The sequence below is a fragment of the Wolffia australiana genome, chromosome 15, assembly GCF_029677425.1.
Source record: "Wolffia australiana isolate 7733 chromosome 15, ASM2967742v1".
Lineage (NCBI taxonomy): Eukaryota > Viridiplantae > Streptophyta > Magnoliopsida > Alismatales > Araceae > Wolffia > Wolffia australiana.
The window spans coordinates 7998068-8014640 of NC_135849.1; the positions used below are offsets into that span (position 1 = coordinate 7998068).

Here is a 16573-nt window from a genome sequence, read left to right on the forward strand (position 1 = left end):
AATCACATAGTTTCTAATAATCACATATTTCCAAGTACTGGAGGGTAATGTCACCTTTGTTGATCCTAAGATATCAATGGTAGATGTCAGGGTGATTTTATTAGCACACTTAGAAATCCAATAAACCTTCAACCCATACTGGTTCCCTATAAGTAGGTTAGAAACCACAAAATACAAAATTGTAAATCTTATTAGATAAAAAAAATCATACAACTCAATGTTTAATTCATTTATACTTGGAGTACTGTGATGAAATGATAAATGAGTTGGTTGTTCAATTGTTTACTTAAAAAATTCAATTTATCTTGATATTCTTAACTTGATGCGCATGAGTTTAGTATATATCTCCTTTGTATCCTTATTCTTGAGTGTAGTTCACATATTTATATCATCACGCAGACACTGGAGTGATTTAAATCATATGAAGATTTAGTTGTTTCATTTTGTCACTCGTAATGATTCAGTGAAGGTTTTGAAGAATTAAAATGAATAAATAGTCAAAGGTAATGATGGAATATAATATCAATTCCAACTTAATTATGAAAATTACATGAGTGTGAGACATGCAAATTATCAATCTCTTTAAAGAGATGGAAGCCCACGAGTCCTGTAGCAAACATTGATTACCTTATGTTAACCATAATTTTCCCCCCAAAATATCTAATACGATATCAATATTAATTTTGGAGATCAAAGCTAATGGCTCATAAATTTTGAAACGAGGCAGAGTCAGCCAGTTGTTGAAGCAACATGGCCAGAAACGTCCACGTCCAAATCTTTTTGACTTGGTATATGTATGTCAGTACATATATTCATGAATTTTATTCTTGACATAAGACGTCTTGGTATGATTTATTTCATATATAGTTAAGCATAAAATTGAAACATGAAGGGTGTTTTGAATATAGTAAATTGCTTTATGACATGCTTTGGAATTTCTAAAGATTTTTATTGTAGGTTTGTTAACATTACTTACTCATTTCAAGGATATTCGCTGAGTGAATGGACCATATTTTTAAGGTCAAATGATTTAACTTCAGGATGTACTAAGGGTATGACAGGTGGAATATAGAAATGAAAGAAAATTAGAGGGAAAGACAATGAATGGCAGTTTCAATCTGCCTAATGGCCATTCCCTAAAACCACATCTGATTGAATCAATAGAAGACTGGACCCACCCATATTAAAAATAGTAAAAAACCCCAATTTTTATTCGTTAGGTTGGCATATCAAAACGATTAAAAAATTAGGTTGGCATGCCAATTTAAACTTATTTTTGTCCTTTATATGCCATACATTTTCATTTCCTTCACTCGTCACTCACTCAGCACCTGAGTAATGTCTACAATTTGAATCCATATGGAGAACAACCTTTGATCATCCCATATAGTCAGTAACTCTAGGTTAGGCATCTGATGAATTTTTTTGTGTAGATTGAATACGTATCTTTCTGTAAAGTTTCTGGCACAAAAAAATTAACTAGAACCATGTTTCCATCTTTCCAATGGATATTGAAGAAACATGTTTAAATATTTTAGTTTCTTGTCTACTACTACAATTTATTTCAGAAATACCCACTAGCAGATCAACTTCAATTTTAGATAAAAAGTAACTTGCTCATAGGATTTTGACCAAAGCCAGAACATTAGTTCCGAATGGGGCATCAATCTCAAATTATGGGCACAATAATTCTTTTGAAATTTGTTCTTTTGAAGAAATGATTCTTTCCAAACAGACTTAGACAAACAAAACCCATTTGATCAATATCAAACTAAGACCATTTATCACTCTGTTCTTCTTTTTTACTGGTGTATTGTGTTTTAATCGCTCGATTGAAATCCTGACATTCTAATTCACTTTCAGAAAGTGCAAGAACTAATTGATTCTAAAGGTGACTCTGATTATACTTTAAGCAATCAGTAAATATACATAACATCGTTTTTATTTTTTTTTGCAAAAAAAAATGCGTATCTTCGTCTTGCCGACATCTATGAAGAACATTCATAATTCCCATTTTTATGCAGACATAAATAGATCCCCATCGACCTTCATCCCATCCACAAAGATACGTAGTGAACATCAAAATGTATAATCTATTTAACACCAAAACTTAGAAAAGAATCCTCTGCCTCCGTTCTGCCAAATTCATTGGGTTTTACCAGACTAGAATCCGAAGGATGTTTCAGCAGATTGGGCCACTTTTTTAATAAAAACATAATGAAGAACTTCTCCTCGATGAAATTCTTCCCCCGATAATCATGATGTATATACTAATTTCAATTCACCTGGTCCATATTTTTCATACGTCGAACAAGATGTGAGTAAAAATCTGCAGCATGATCCCTCCATGATCGGACGACAGATGAAAACTGACCAATTTCCTACACCAGTTCGATTAAAATGCGCATAATTCTATTCAAATTCAAACAATTCTGCACTTATCTGCAAGTCGCCCGTTTTAATCGGTCGGAAATTGAGATCTAAAGAGCAGCTCCATCGTCGTTTTTTGTTCAATAACAATATCAAAAGAAAATAAAAGGCACAGATCAAAGAACAAACAACGCTTTTTACCCAACTCAAATTATCAAACAGGGAAGAACAATAGCCTAAACATCTGATACAAGTAACTCATCATTAGAAGAACAAGTTTCACAATCACCACAACAAGCAATTCAGCCAATTCTAACTATCAAAACGGGAAAGAACAGTAGAGGAACATCTGATCCCAGTAACTTATCATTTGAACAACAAGTTTCACAATCACCACAACAAGCAATTCTCCCAATTCAAACCATCAAAACGGAGAAGAACAGTAGCCTAAACATCTGATACAATTAACTTATCATTAGAAGAACAAGTTTCACAATCACCACAACAAGCAATTCACCCAATTCAAACTATCAAAACGGGGAAGAACAGAAGAGGAACATCTGACACAATTAACTGATCATTAGAAGAACAAGTTTCACAATCACCACAACAAGCAATTCACCCAATTCAAATTATCAAAACGGAGAAGAACAATAGCCTAAACATCTGATACAAGTAACTCATCATTAGAAGAACAAGTTTCACAATCACCATACCAAGCAAGAAAAAAACAAAAAAGAACAATAAAAACAGAAAAAAACCAATCCAAGACCGCGATTCACCTACTGCTGAACATAGTAATAAGAAAGAGGGTCCCCGGCGGCGGCGTAGGCGGCGGCAGCGGCATCCTCCCGAACATCCTCCCGAGGAACAATATCAACGAGAAAATCGAATATATCGGTGCGAGTGATGGCCGCGCCGACGTCGTTCTTCTGAAGCGTGCGGCGCTTGTTCTCCTCGGCATGCGCCCAGGCGCGATGCGTGAGCTCGAGGATGAACATCTCGCAAGCGCGGGCGAAGACCACGGGCGCTTCGGCGGCGATCATCCTCACGTCTTCGTCGGCCTTCATGATCTTCTTGATTCGGGCGAGGGGGAGGCTGTTGTTCTTGAAATCCGTGGTCTGCTCGATCTCCCGGCACTGCTCCGCCCAGAAATCTTGCAGCTGGTGTTGCTGCGGCGGTGGCGGCGGCGGTGCTTGCTGGTACGCGATCGGCGGGTACACGCCGTAGGGCGGCGGCGCCGCCGCGCCGTAGGGCACCCCCATTGCCGTGTGCGCGACGTGGTCTTGCTCCATGGCCGCCGCTCGATCGGGCTTCCCGAGACCGTCCGATGCGGATCCGAGGGCGCGGAGGCGATCTGATCCCCGGGAATTGGGGCAATCCCGAAGGAAGAGGGGAGAACGGAGAAGAGAAAGGAGAACTCTCCTTCCCTTCCCCCTTCCCTTCTCTCCTCCCTTTTAGGGAACCGTCGTTGACGCACCTCCCCGGCCCATTGGGCCCATTGTCATACTTTTTTATATAATTTATCGATTGGAAGGTCTTATTAATTCTATTATACTTTACAATTTTTTAGTTCCGGATGTGGGTGATGGACGGGACGGGACTAATTTCATCCCGTCCAACGTCCAGAGTAAGTTTAGGGACGAAGGACAGGACCGTCCCGTCCGGTCCTCCTGAGACGAATTTTTGTCCCGACCCATTTTATATTTTTAATATATTAATATAGATTTTTAAAGTTTTTTAGGGAATTACTGAGGAAATAGAACGCAAAGAGACATGTACAATTATTTCTGAGTGCCGTCCACTGGCGCACACATAAAAATACAGGGACTTTGATGCAGATTGTCATTGCGAAACCACATGGCAACATCTCAACAGTCGAATGTGAATCTCGCGTCTAGATTCGTCCGTCCATCGTCGGAGACCTCCGATGGACAGTTTGTTCGTCCCACGGGACAAAAACCGCCCGTCCGGAGGTCCCGGGACAAATCTTCGTCCCAAAATTTGTCCGTATCCTCAGACAGGACAATTTTATTGTCTCGCGACAAAAAATCGTCCCCTCCACGTCCCTGCACTATACTTCACATAATCTGGTAAGATTCCAAACTTATAGTCTGTGAGTTTCTGAATCTTCATTGACTTCGTAACATGCGCCTGCATTTTTCTTTCTCGCTCAGTCGTGAGTTTGGATTAAAATCAATGGCTACGCTGCTTGAAGCGACTTAAGGAGCGATTTACAAGCAGAAGCGATGGCGGATGCCCTATCACGCGACGAGGTGGGTCTCATCGGAATCGGGGATGACGATATCGAGGCGCATCATGGGCTGGTAGCCATCCGGGACGGCAGCCCTGGCCTGGACGCAGACCTCGACGACGGCCGGCGCCTTCCCATAAAACCTCTTCTGGGCGGCTGTGGGCCCCCGGCCCGCATCCGGCACGTGCCACACGTAGTTTGGGGGCAGCACATCGTCCACGGTGGCGTCCTGCCAGCCGTGTTTACCGTCTCTCCACTGGTGCTTGAATGCCCCGCACAGCTTCACGTCGTGCCCAAACGGCCCGACATGCACCTCCCCGCAGTATCCGCAGGCCTTAACGGAGTGCTTGCTCATTATCTTCCGCAGGCCAGTCCTCACGGTCTGGTAAGCACTCAGGGTGGTCTCTGCCAAGGCCCGCCGGGCTTCAGGATCCGTGGGCGTTGACCCTGGGTGGGCCTTTGAGAAGGTATCCAGCTCGGCGAGAAGAGCCGCTGTGTCCTCGGCCCGGGCTGCCGGGGGAGAGTTGACTCGGCCGCCCAGGTCGATTATCTTCTTTCCCAGCATGCGGATCGGCTGACTCCGGCGCCGAGTCGGGAACTGGGGGACGTCAACACCAGCCTGTATGCAGAGTTCCACCACGGCAGGGATTCGGTCGTAATTGAACCGGTCCTCATGCTTGACCCGGTGGCCGAACGGGTCAAACACATGGTACGACTCAACAGGGAGGAGGACGTCGCTGGCCGAGCCCCTTACCCAGCCATGAAGACTTCTCCTCTCCCCGTTTCCCGTCCCGAGGCAGTCACGGATGTCGTGTCCCTCTTCGCCCACATGAATTTCGGAGCAGTACCTACATAATGATAGATCTTAAACAGACTAAATACAGTTGAAGTCATGGGAAAAAACACCAAGTAATTATTATGGAATGCTCATCAATAGGGGAAAAAGATGGATGAAAATAAAACTTTAATTATGATCTTCCAGCCGATAAGAAAATAAATAATGGTCTGCGCAGGAAAATATTTTGTTTGTGATACAACTGCAAGTCATATGTCATTTTTATTTATGAGTCTTTGGAATGAATTAGGTGGAGTCACTTAATATATTTAACAAGAGATGAAGAAGATCTTCTCAAATCACTTTCTTCTTTGATCCAACACTCTTCCAATGCAAAAATTCAGGTCTTCCATTATCCACTACTGTAGTATAATGTTTGCAAACAACAACAAAAGTCGTCATTGTTATCCATAAACCAAAATCATTATCATCATCATTCACATTACAGACAAATGAGAATGACGATTTCATCAGTCTCTCATCATCTGGGTGAGGTTTATAGAGGGAGAGCGACAAGAGGCAATGACAAGATGAAATCATCATCGTTAACATGGACAGTGAAGACAAGATTAGAAGTCTTCTGATTAACATTTCGGTCTTTATATCTATCTCTATCTCTATCTCTATCTCTATCTCTATCTCTATCTCTATCTCTATCTCTATCTCTATCTCTATCTCTATCTCTATCTTTATCTCTATCTCTATGGCACAATAACAAATTCAAGCTTTATAAAAAAAATAATCGAATTTTTCTATCCTCAATCATCCTTAGCAGGCCTAATTCCAATGAAAAACTGAGAGAATCAGAGAAAAAAGACTTCAAAATGAATGAAACTGAGGGGTCGCAGCCACACCTGCAGGCATGAACAGGAACAAAGTCGAGGAGCTGCTTAAGGCCTCTGATAAGAACTTTCCACTGCTCCAATACTTCATATGCGACAGGAACGAGATTGGGGACAAGCAATCCATTTCTAGGAGGCTCAAGCTGCCTCTCAATTCCCATTTGGGCTTGTTTCTTGAGTTCCTTTGAGGCTCGCTGCATTTTCTTAAGGGGAACAGGATAAGGCTTCTTCTTCCCCTTTGGTGCAGAGAGAGGGAGGTCCACGTTCTGCAGATTCTTGTCCTTGTTCCTCGATGGAGAGGGTCCAGAAGAGGATGAATGAATTTGACTTCGAGCAGAAAGCTGGGGAAAGCTACTAGAACTCGTCAGGTTGTAACTACTCGAATGAAAAGTTTAGCATTAACTTAACATGAATGGAAAATTCTTCAAATTACGGGTTTTGACCGCTGTTTGGCGTGTCCGGACAGCGATGATGTGTGACTTTGATCAAAGTTGATGTTTCAGCAATGATGAGAGGCAAACCAACGGGAATTTCATTTTTTTTTAAAAATCCATCAACGTTGTATATGAATTTACATTAATTTAGCGGATGGCGTTGACGGACTGCAACAGCTCGTGCTTCCCTGGCGTCAAAGTCAACAGTCAACGGTGATCATGTCAACCGTTCATCATCCAATATTAAGCAACGCCATCAACATAGACAACGTCATCTTGGTTAGATGATGTTGACGTCGACGCAATGATTCACCTGTCGAAGACCCTACTTCTACTTGATGGAAGAATGATTTACAGAAAGTAGATGGAGGTTTTTCAGGATCAAATGAATGAGAAGTACCACATTTTTTCCATAACTCACTTCAATTTTTCCGCGAGATGACAAGTTTATGGGGTAAAGCAACCAGAACTCGTTAAATTGTAACCACTTCAACAAAGAAATCAAAATTGAGCCAGTCGGGATAGAAAATTCTGCGAATTGTAGGCTTCTATTAAATGGGAAGAACGATTCATTGACGGGGGATGGATGTTCTTCCGCATAAAATGAATAGGAGGTAATAATATTTTTTCCTATAGCACTTCACATTTTTCCTCGAGATGAAAAGTTCACGTATAGAGTTGTGTTTATAATTTCCAGGACGTTATCTTAAACACCCTTTCCACCAAGACCTACACTAGGATAGAAAGGCGGGTTTTCTACGGCCACATCTACGCAGCTAACATAGCCCTTTCCATGGGGTCATTAAGAAAATACGGTGTTTTGCGATTAGAAGATGCGGGAATCGGTAGCCGAACCAAATGAAGTTGGGGATTTCCCATTGGATGAACCGTCGACAACGGAATATCCGAAATAATTCATGCAAATGATGAGAAAAAAATAGCAAATAACCTTGCATGATGGCAGCGAACACTTAGCCCTTGAAAAGCCAAGCCGAAGACCTTCAAAAGAAAAATCGGGAGCCGCTGAACATCAACCGGAACAAAAAACCGGAAGATTGAAAAGAAAAAACTCACAGAAACAGAGCAATCAACGACATACCTTCTTGAACAATCGGCAATTCCATCTTCTTCAGAACGACGAGGAGCTCCGCCACTGACGAAGCGCGGGGACTGCCGAGAAATCTTTCCCTCAAATTTCCAGAGACTTCGGTTTAAATAATTTCCCACAATATAATAAAAATGCCGAGAAAATCTCAAATAAATCCGTTAGTCGGATCTTTATCGGTTCAGTCCATTACCGATAAAGATTCCCGTCCGACTCGACTTCCGATTAGACTAGTCATGTCACGTGCGCCGTCACGCGGACATAAAGTACATTTCTAAAAATCTCAAAAGTAAAACGAGAATGTTTTAAAAAAGATTGTGGGATCGGAAAAAAGGCCTATGCTGGGGCTCACAAGCGGGACCCACATCTCTGGAAGCTTCCAGAGTCTGAGGTTTTCAAGGCCGTACTGAAAAAAAATTCCAAGCACACGTGGACCAACTCTCACCCACCTGATCTCCTTCCCTCTCACTCTGCCACTCTCTGAACTCTCATCTTTTTTCGTCTTATTAATGTTTTTAAATTGCATTATTTGATAATTTTCTCAAATTTTAGAACTTCTATAATTCAGAACATCCGTCGTATACGCATCTAAAGATGAAAACTAACCATCCTCTGTAATTTTATTTTGTAGTCTTTTCAGCCTGGGAAATGTAATCCACCAAAAGGGAGAACAAGTTTATTGAAATGTCAATATTATGTCTTCCTATATTTATTTGATTCATTTAAATAAGTCAACCCTTGAATTGGAAATGCATGCTAATATTTTAACCGATTTATTACATTTTTCCATGAGCAAAATTGCAGCTTTATCTTTTAATGTTTTCATTTAGTCCTCACATTTTGTTTTAAAATATGACTTTGACTATGACAAACCAAACCTAATCGGACCAAGAACTTCAGGTCTAGGTTTAGGTTTTTTCTAAAACTTGAGGGAAAGCAGACTGTGACGTTCCCTACACATGGATAATTAATTGACCCAACATCAAAATAAAAATTGTCAACATTAGACATTTAGTATAGTGAATTTAGGCCTGTTTTATAAGAAGACGGAGGAGTTATAAACAAAAATAAACTGATGGTTCCTATTCGAGTTAGTGAAAGTCTTTTATGGGTTTATGTGTAAAAGAGGATGATAAATGTGGATTGGTCAGTTTCTTTCTTCTGAGTCATGGTTTTTTTGTTTGATGCGGCGTACATCGCATCTCTCACTTCTGGCCTGAGATTCTGGTGCCGGATCATCAGCCAAGGGGCTTCGTTTCTTCGATTTCTGATTGACGTTCTGTAGTTGTTCGAGGCTGGATTAGAGCATCGTTTCTACAAGAATCGTCAGATCCGGGGGAGTTCGAAGGTTACTCTACTTTTCCCGGTAATTGATGTGCATAGCCCAGTTGTTCCAGATGTTTTTGATTTTGAGAAAAAGAGTGTTTGCGTTGTCACGAAAGATCCTGAATTGCGGCTGTTATGTTGCTGTTTATTTCTTAAGGGGTATCATTGATTGAGTTGCTACCCGGTTTAGTTTATGATAGTACTGATTGTGCCTTTATAGACGCGTTACTTCGTGATTTTCTCTTCCGTTTGGTCTTTATTTCTTTGCGTCTGATTCAGTCATTTTGTTCTCCCAAGATCGACTGTTTTTAGGCCCGTTTCATGATCTTTTGGATCCGATGGAGATAAAGTTGAGAATCAGAAACCCTAATCTTGCATCTTCGTAGAGTTGTTTCGGCTCGCGCAAGGGCGGGCGAAGCAACTACAGACAGCATTGTACCCTAATCTGCAAGCCATGAAGTTTTCACAGTTAAACAGGGAAGTGAATCGTGATCTGTCAGGACAAACACAAAAAACCCTTTTTTGTAATTTGTGGACTACCTTTTTTTCCGTTTTCTCCTGTTTCAAGGATATCATTGAAACATAACATTCTTTGATTCAAATTTCGGAGCTCGAGATAATCATACTTCATGGTGGAGATTTTGTTAAGTTTATTGAACATGACATTTATGCGTGTATCATATTTTGCGTCAGATGATGACATGTTTCAACCAAACGCAGGATCTGGACACAGTTTAATTCCCAGTAAATCAGTGGTTAATGATCAGAACGTGGAAATGAGCGGAAACTCTTCGACTCCTGGCAATGGAGGTAGAAATCTGAACAACTCAACGTTAGCATCAAGGCAGCGTTTGAGGTGGACACATGAGCTCCATGAGTGCTTTGTCGATGCTGTTTCACAGCTTGGCGGCCCAGAGAGTGCGTGATCCGAACTTCAAAAATTTCCCTCATTTTTTTAATTTATTGTCCCGGTTTCATGGAGAAAATGAATCATGAAAATCTATGGTCTTAAATGCAAATGTTTTTTATAGGAGCCACGCCCAAGGGAATTCTCAGAGTAATGGGTGTTAAGGGATTAACCATATACCATGTCAAAAGTCACTTGCAGGTGAACACGTAGAACTCAAATCTTCATCTCATCATCATCATATTTATTTCGTCTTCTATTGGTTTATTCAATTGGTCAGTTTACCCTTTCAGAAGTATCGGCTTGCAAAGTATCTTCCAGAGTCTTCTCCTGATGGTGGGGATGAACTCCCCTAATTTATTTTCTTGTTCAAGTGATGTCGGTATGCTGATGCCAATTCTAACACATATTTTCTTGCAGGCACGAAGGGGGAGCAGAATGAAACAGGAAGTCTCCTCTCGAGTTTGGAGAACTCGTCGTAAGTGTACTGCTACTGGCGCGATGTTCAGACTTAGTTCTAATACAAATATAACTAATTATGGTTGTTCTTTCAATATAAAAAATTAATTATGGTTTTTATTTATTTTTCAGTGGCATTCAAATTACAGAGGCACTGAAGCTGCAGATGGAAGTACAGAAGCGCTTACATGAGCAGCTGGAGGCAAGCTTCTCCACTTTTATGCTTTCTTTTTCCCTCTTTTTTTATGCGAGCTAATCTTCCTATGGTAGGTCGAATGATAGTTTCAACTCATTTTGTTCTGGTTTAGTCGTTATTTTACCAATATTTCATTGAATTAATAAAATGGGATTCTGAACATAGCTCATCCCCGGCTTCGAAAAAACTGAGACATGCTTTAAGGCTTTTTCGTTTTCATTTCAATATAAGCAAATCTTCAACACGATGGTGTTACGATCCCATGGAAAACACGTGAAGTAGAAGGGAACGTATCAGGTAACAGAAACAACAAACCCTGGAGCATTGCCCAGCATGGGAATACCATATGTGCTGAGCTATTCACAAATGAATATGGAATGAATCAAGACGAGGAGAGTCATGTTGACTCAAGTGGTCATAATGCCTTCCAGTGGGGAGGGGAAACGAGCCATCGAAGGGCCTATATAAATGAGGTGGCGAGGGGAAGACAGGGATCATCATCATCTTCTTGGGTGTTACAGTGAATAGGAGAGGGTGAGGCAGATAAAAAGAGTGGGGGGTGGGGGGGGAGAGGGCGAAGGTTGGCTATTCAGATCGTCAGCAAGGGGGGATGGCGTTCTTGAGGCGAGAGGCTGCATTCCGCTCTCTCGCTCTAGGGGACTGTTGCTGTTTGGTGATCAGTATTCATTGGTGGGGATTCTTCTTGGAGGGGTTGTGGACATTTACCTGTATGACAATTGTTGAATTGTTACGTGAAATAGAATCAGACATTCCCGTTGATTTCTTGCAAATTGAAATTGGTTCGCATCATACAGCCCAGACGCATTTTGTTATGGTTTTTATTTGAATGGATCTTGTTATTTTATTACTTTCTCTGGAAAAGACATTTCTTAAATCCACAGATACGGGATTCTAAACATATTTCCCCCAAAACCTATTCTCTACATGATTTGAACGCTTTTATTTTTATCATTCTAATTTTGTGAGGAAAAAACATTTAATGGTGGCAGGTCCAGAGACAGCTCCAACTGCGAATAGAAGCCCAAGGGAAGTACCTGAAGAAGATAATTGAAGAGCAGCAGAGGCTGAGCGTGGGCCTGGGCTCGGAGCTGTCCAATGACTTCCCAGGCCATCTCTTCCCCGAGAAGACAGATCCTTCTACTCCGGCACCCACCTCAGAGTCGTCCCCCAGTCTCAAAGAAAAGGCCCAAACCCAATTGCTCATGACCCCTGACTCCCCAAAAAGCCCCAAGCGCGACGAGGCCCCTTTCAAGAGACAAGGGGGCATCTCGGGAAAATCCCTCGTGCTCGCTTCTCAGATTCTTGAGTCCAGCTCAGGATCGGCTTAGATTTGATGCGCGTGTGGTGCTGGCATCTTTGAGAGGCGTTTACCTGTAGGGGGGGATTTACCCTATGAAAGGCATACCATGGTGACCTGGCATTTGATGTTTGGTTGTGGTGGTTGAAATGCTGGTGTTAACATGGTCGTACTGTTCTTCTGCTTTCTCCTCTTTATATTTGTAATCTAGTTTTATTTTGGTTGTGGGTAACCATTCACTTTCTTTGTGGAAAGTTTGATGTGTTGTGACTACACCACCCTTCTGTCAAAAGTAATTAATTAAAAGATATAATGTCCTTGCACCTAACCGGAACAATGGCAATGAGCATATGGGGCGGGTGATGGGAAGGACGATGGGGAGGGGGATGGGTAGTGCGTGGGACAGTGTCTGGTCCGGTCCGGTTTTTTGGCATGAACCTAAACCTTACCGGAAGTTCAGTCCAGTTCCGGTCTGGTCTTGTTCGCTATCGGTTCGGTCTGGTCCAACCGGTCCCGGTCCAAAATGTCAAAGCCTACTTTGGATGATGCTTGTGGAACTTGGATGTCGATTGATCAAGTGGACGGAAAAATCTGATTTTTCCGGATGCAGTCTGATATGCCTCTCCCACTCAAACTAGAAAAAACTTCAGCATAGAAACACTTTCTCCCCCAGTCAAAATTGCGTGCTATAATAGTTTTGCCTAAGTTCCTGGGCTGGATATAAGTGGACTCAAACCGCTGATATCCATTGTAAGAATGACAGGGATGAACATAGCATTAGGAATGATAATGGGAAGAACACAAAGGGAGGATAACGATGGTCAAACTAGGACTATCAGATAGGCACACCCTTCATGTTGAATGTTGATGTTTTGCCTTTTTAAATGTTCAGGGTAGAGTCCTATCATAATCCCAGGAGGCAACCCTACAGGTTATCTATCTGAAAGTACATAGAATGATGATAAAATTCAAATGAACTATATCACAACACACTGATCCTTTGCTTGGAATTTTTTTATGAAGATTTATAATATCTGATTTCCAAGAGCATATTCTATCAATAAATATAAGCATTTTGATATTAATAATGAATCATGCCCTTTAATCTATGTTATTATAACTGTTATTCTGTATGTATTCATATCTAACTGCGGATATGTTTCATAGTCCCTCATTTTGGAATGAAGTACATTAACGATCCCATGGGATCAACGCAAGGAATTTCCATTCTGTAATAAATATATTCACCACATACTACGATTCTAGCCAACTAAATTTTAGAGAAAGTTAGCAAAGAAAGAGAAAATGGAAGAGAGAAAAAAAATGAATACTAATAATTTAGGTCTTGACTTCAGATACTTAAAACCAAAAACAAACATATTAACAATAAAAAACAGTCATCATAATGAATCAAATAATACTCCAACTCTGTCAACTAAATAATACACTTGAAGCAATCATAAATGTCCTTTGTCTTATTTCCCTTTTTCACCCAAAATAAAATCTGGGGGCTGGCAGTAATGATATAATCTACAACAAGGTGTCAGGTTGATACTCACCAAGGTTGGCTGAGGGAATAACCATCCAGAACATGAATTATGGGAACTGCAAAGAATATTTAAAAGGACAAACACAATAAAATTTTGAAAAAGAATAACATACACAGTTTTCAGATGCGGTAAACTCGATCAAGAATAAGATCATAAAGCTACATAGCAATTCAATATCAATATCCATAATCTATGTTATGACACAAGGCCTTGTCCTTGAAACCCTTCTGATAACATGACAATTTTATACTCCCTTGAATTTATCATGTTATTACATGAAATAACTGAATATTCTCACATCACTTGCAATTTCAAGTTCTGCAAATTATGGGCATTTTTAGCTAACTAGGGTTGATTTCTTTTAAGTCAGGCAATTAATTACTGATGAATACTTTCTTGTTACACGTGTGAAGAAAATTACATGAATTAAATCAGACATTATCAATTAAATAGAGTATTTACTAGATGCTAAATTATTGGGTGACAGAGCATAAAGGGTCAAATGAGGTTTTGGGCTTTCAAAGAAGCAATTGGAAGAATTTGGGTGATGTCATGATCCACCCATTTAGCCGTAAATCACTTCTTCTAAGAGGGCATACAAAATTAGAAGGAGAAGCCCTCAATAATTGGGAAAAATGAGGCAAACATGGAAATGAAAGATAATAGGAAACCCTAAAGGGATATTTTAATAAGTATCCCATTTGTATAAATACTATCTTTCTCGCTCTTTCCTTTTTTTCTTGATGTGTTCCAGCAAAGGCTGACATGCCGTTGCTGTTGAAGAGGTAAAGTTGGGTATTTTCATTATTTAATAATTAAAAAACTAGGAAAAAATCCTAAAAATAGTTTCATAATATGTGACGTTCTAGCCTTTATATACATTTTATAAAATTGTCTTATTTATAATTGTAGTTATTTTGGTGAGAAATTAATTCAAAAAAATCTATAAAAATCCAAAAACTATATTTGATCTTTTCAGTACCAAATAAAATTTTGAAAATGATCTAAATCACTTTTCTGATTTTGCTTGAATTTCTGCTTAAGAATACACCAAGAAAATTAATAAACTTTCAGAAAATCCATAAGAAGTCTTAAAAATATATGAAAATTCATGTTTTTACTCATATCTTTTATTTTGAATGTCATGAATAAGCTGAATTTGAAGTTATGCCTCCCTGTGGATTGAAACATTTTCCATATAAATATAAAAAAGCCCAAATTGAAATATCAACATGAAACCACAAATTTTGAACTTATCATGCCCACTGCCCCCCAATTTTATAGCTACTAAATGAGTTATCATTTGGTCCAGTATCGTTCAACCCAATGAATGATGATTGCTTTTTGTTGAGCATAACTTATTTCAATCATTATTTTATGAGTATATCAGACTACACATCTTGATTTACTGATTTTTTTTAATTTCAATGAAAAGGATCAAATCCATTCTATGATACTTCCATAATATTTCTGTTTCTTATTATTACGCAAGCCATTGATAATTTTTATTTGATCTATGATTTATTTTTTAATTCTTTTTTTTGTGAGAAATATAAATAAAATAAAATATTTTATCGATATAAGTTTTTCAACATTGAATCTGTGAAGTCATTATTAGATAAAAAAGATGCCATAAAATAATATTCATCTACATGAAAAGGGTAAAAGTGTATCTGATACACTTAATAAATCTTAAATAAAACTGCATTGATGTCTTAAGTTTGAACAACAAAAGAAAACCGCACTAGTGCTAAAATTTAATGTTTGACGAGGAGACAAGGCCTTTGGGACATCACAGAGGACGACAGACCTAAGAGGTAATGGGATGCTAAAGAGAGATTCAACATCATGTGTGTCCCAAGCACTTGACCCCAGTTTATAGGCAATAGGAAGAGTTCATCCTCTCAGATCCAATTCAATTTTTTTCCATCATATAAATCTAATGGACAAAATGTCTATACTAAGCAAACCATATAATCATTTAAGTGCCTTAATCCCATTATAAATTTACCAAATCACTTGAAATTGGGATTGAAGGGTTGATAATAATACACGATTACTTACATGTATGTCCATATATACTTTTATTTTTTATTGGCAAAAAATCACAGTGCCGGGTAGGGCCAACCCATGGGTTGTGCCGGTAGAACAATCCAGCCGTGCCCTGGACGGCCCCCAGGGGGTTTTATATAGTAAGTGGAGTTTTTTATAAGCGTTTATAGGTGTGGAGTGTGTAAATGTCTCAATTACACACAAACCCTACTCGCCCACTTATATGTTCAAAAAGTACGTGTTTATATGTCGTTATTTAAGGGTTTTTTTGAACTTAATCAATAAAATTTGTTTATCTCTTAGTGCTTAAGGGGCCGAACCATAGGGAGGCGATGGTAAAATTCACTTTTTATCGACGTAGGGTTTAGAACTCTAGTTTGGACTGATATGACATCCTTTTTAATCAAGTGAAAACAATGCTTGTAAGTTGTATTTAACCTTCTACCCTTTTTATTTCAATTTATCTTCATGAAAAGATAATTAATTTCTAAATTTCTTTTTATCAATGAGAATCAGATAAGAATTACTAAACAATCCCCTAACTGGATTGTTTTTGTGTCCATTTTGATCTTAGATTTTTAGAATGTTAGCATTACTCTTGACTAAATTGTGTTAATCACTAAAGTCTAGATCAAAAGTCGACCCTTAAAATGCCTCATTTATTTTACCCAAAGACTTAATTCAGTTTGCATTATGTTTTTGGGTTATTTCATGAATTGGAAATGGTTTAGGAAATTGTAATTGATTTAATTTTTTTTTGTAAAACCTACTCACAGGTTCTCACGGATTGAAGGCCATAAGAAGACTTTTATGGTTTTTTTTGCATTTTTATCTTAATTTATCTCAAAATTGGAAAATACCTCAAATTAGCAAATCGTTAGTACGATCTGTTAATTACGGAAATCAGGAGCTAATGTGAGTGATT

The 16573-nt window shown here is 39.3% G+C and overlaps 3 protein-coding genes across 5 annotated transcripts; 1 reads left to right on the forward strand and 2 right to left on the reverse strand.

Moving 5' to 3' along the window:
- Nucleotides 1-3037: 3037 nt before the first annotated feature.
- Nucleotides 3038-3809, reverse strand: LOC144713118 (nuclear transcription factor Y subunit C-6-like). Its single transcript, XM_078587612.1, has one exon. It carries the CDS (start codon nt 3663-3665, stop codon nt 3153-3155), a length of 513 nt encoding a protein of 170 aa, XP_078443738.1. The 5' UTR covers nt 3666-3809; the 3' UTR covers nt 3038-3152.
- A 745-nt stretch (nt 3810-4554) lies between these two features.
- On the reverse strand, nt 4555-7956 carry APO1 (APO RNA-binding protein (DUF794)). Of its 2 annotated transcripts, none has more exons than XM_078587725.1 (4): nt 7835-7956; nt 7685-7734; nt 6314-6642; nt 4555-5472 (listed from the first exon to the last, which is right to left on the reverse strand). In XM_078587725.1, the coding sequence occupies exons 1-4, from the start codon at nt 7857-7859 to the stop codon at nt 4635-4637; spliced, it is 1242 nt and encodes a 413-aa protein (XP_078443851.1). In that variant the 5' UTR covers nt 7860-7956; the 3' UTR covers nt 4555-4634. The 2 variants fall into 2 exon arrangements, with proteins under 2 accessions (XP_078443851.1, XP_078443852.1); XM_078587726.1 differs by having other exon boundaries at nt 6314-6652; nt 7835-7911.
- Nucleotides 7957-9016: 1060 nt separating this feature from the next.
- LOC144713148 (myb family transcription factor PHL7-like) lies at nt 9017-12300 on the forward strand. 2 transcript variants are annotated; one of them, XM_078587651.1, is made up of 7 exons: nt 9017-9206; nt 9887-10084; nt 10198-10274; nt 10367-10409; nt 10494-10551; nt 10665-10734; nt 11739-12300. In XM_078587651.1, the coding sequence occupies exons 2-7, from the start codon at nt 9943-9945 to the stop codon at nt 12075-12077; spliced, it is 729 nt and encodes a 242-aa protein (XP_078443777.1). In that variant the 5' UTR covers nt 9017-9206; nt 9887-9942; the 3' UTR covers nt 12078-12300. The 2 variants fall into 2 exon arrangements, with proteins under 2 accessions (XP_078443777.1, XP_078443778.1); XM_078587652.1 differs by having other exon boundaries at nt 9017-9188.
- The last annotated feature ends 4273 nt before the right edge of the window (nt 12301-16573 follow it).

What these genes read in the sequence shown, in the direction of transcription:
- LOC144713118 (XM_078587612.1), bottom strand. Translation starts at nt 3,665, where the DNA reads ATGGAGCAAGACCACGTCGCGCACACGGCAATGGGGGTGCCCTACGGC.
- APO1 (XM_078587725.1), bottom strand. Translation starts at nt 7,859, where the DNA reads ATGGAATTGCCGATTGTTCAAGAAG. An exon ending in GTTCGCTGCCATCATGCAAG is followed by an intron (nt 6,643 to 7,684) that starts GTTATTTGCTAT and finishes AGCTTTCCCCAG; the next exon opens with CTTTCTGCTCGAAGTCAAAT. An exon ending in GTTCCTGTTCATGCCTGCAG is followed by an intron (nt 5,473 to 6,313) that starts GTGTGGCTGCGA and finishes ATCATTATGTAG; the next exon opens with GTACTGCTCCGAAATTCATG.
- LOC144713148 (XM_078587651.1), top strand. Translation starts at nt 9,943, where the DNA reads ATGAGCGGAAACTCTTCGACTCCTGGCAATGGAGGTAGAAATCTGAAC. An exon ending in ATGTCAAAAGTCACTTGCAG is followed by an intron (nt 10,275 to 10,366) that starts GTGAACACGTAG and finishes TTACCCTTTCAG; the next exon opens with AAGTATCGGCTTGCAAAGTA. An exon ending in GCTTACATGAGCAGCTGGAG is followed by an intron (nt 10,735 to 11,738) that starts GCAAGCTTCTCC and finishes TAATGGTGGCAG; the next exon opens with GTCCAGAGACAGCTCCAACT.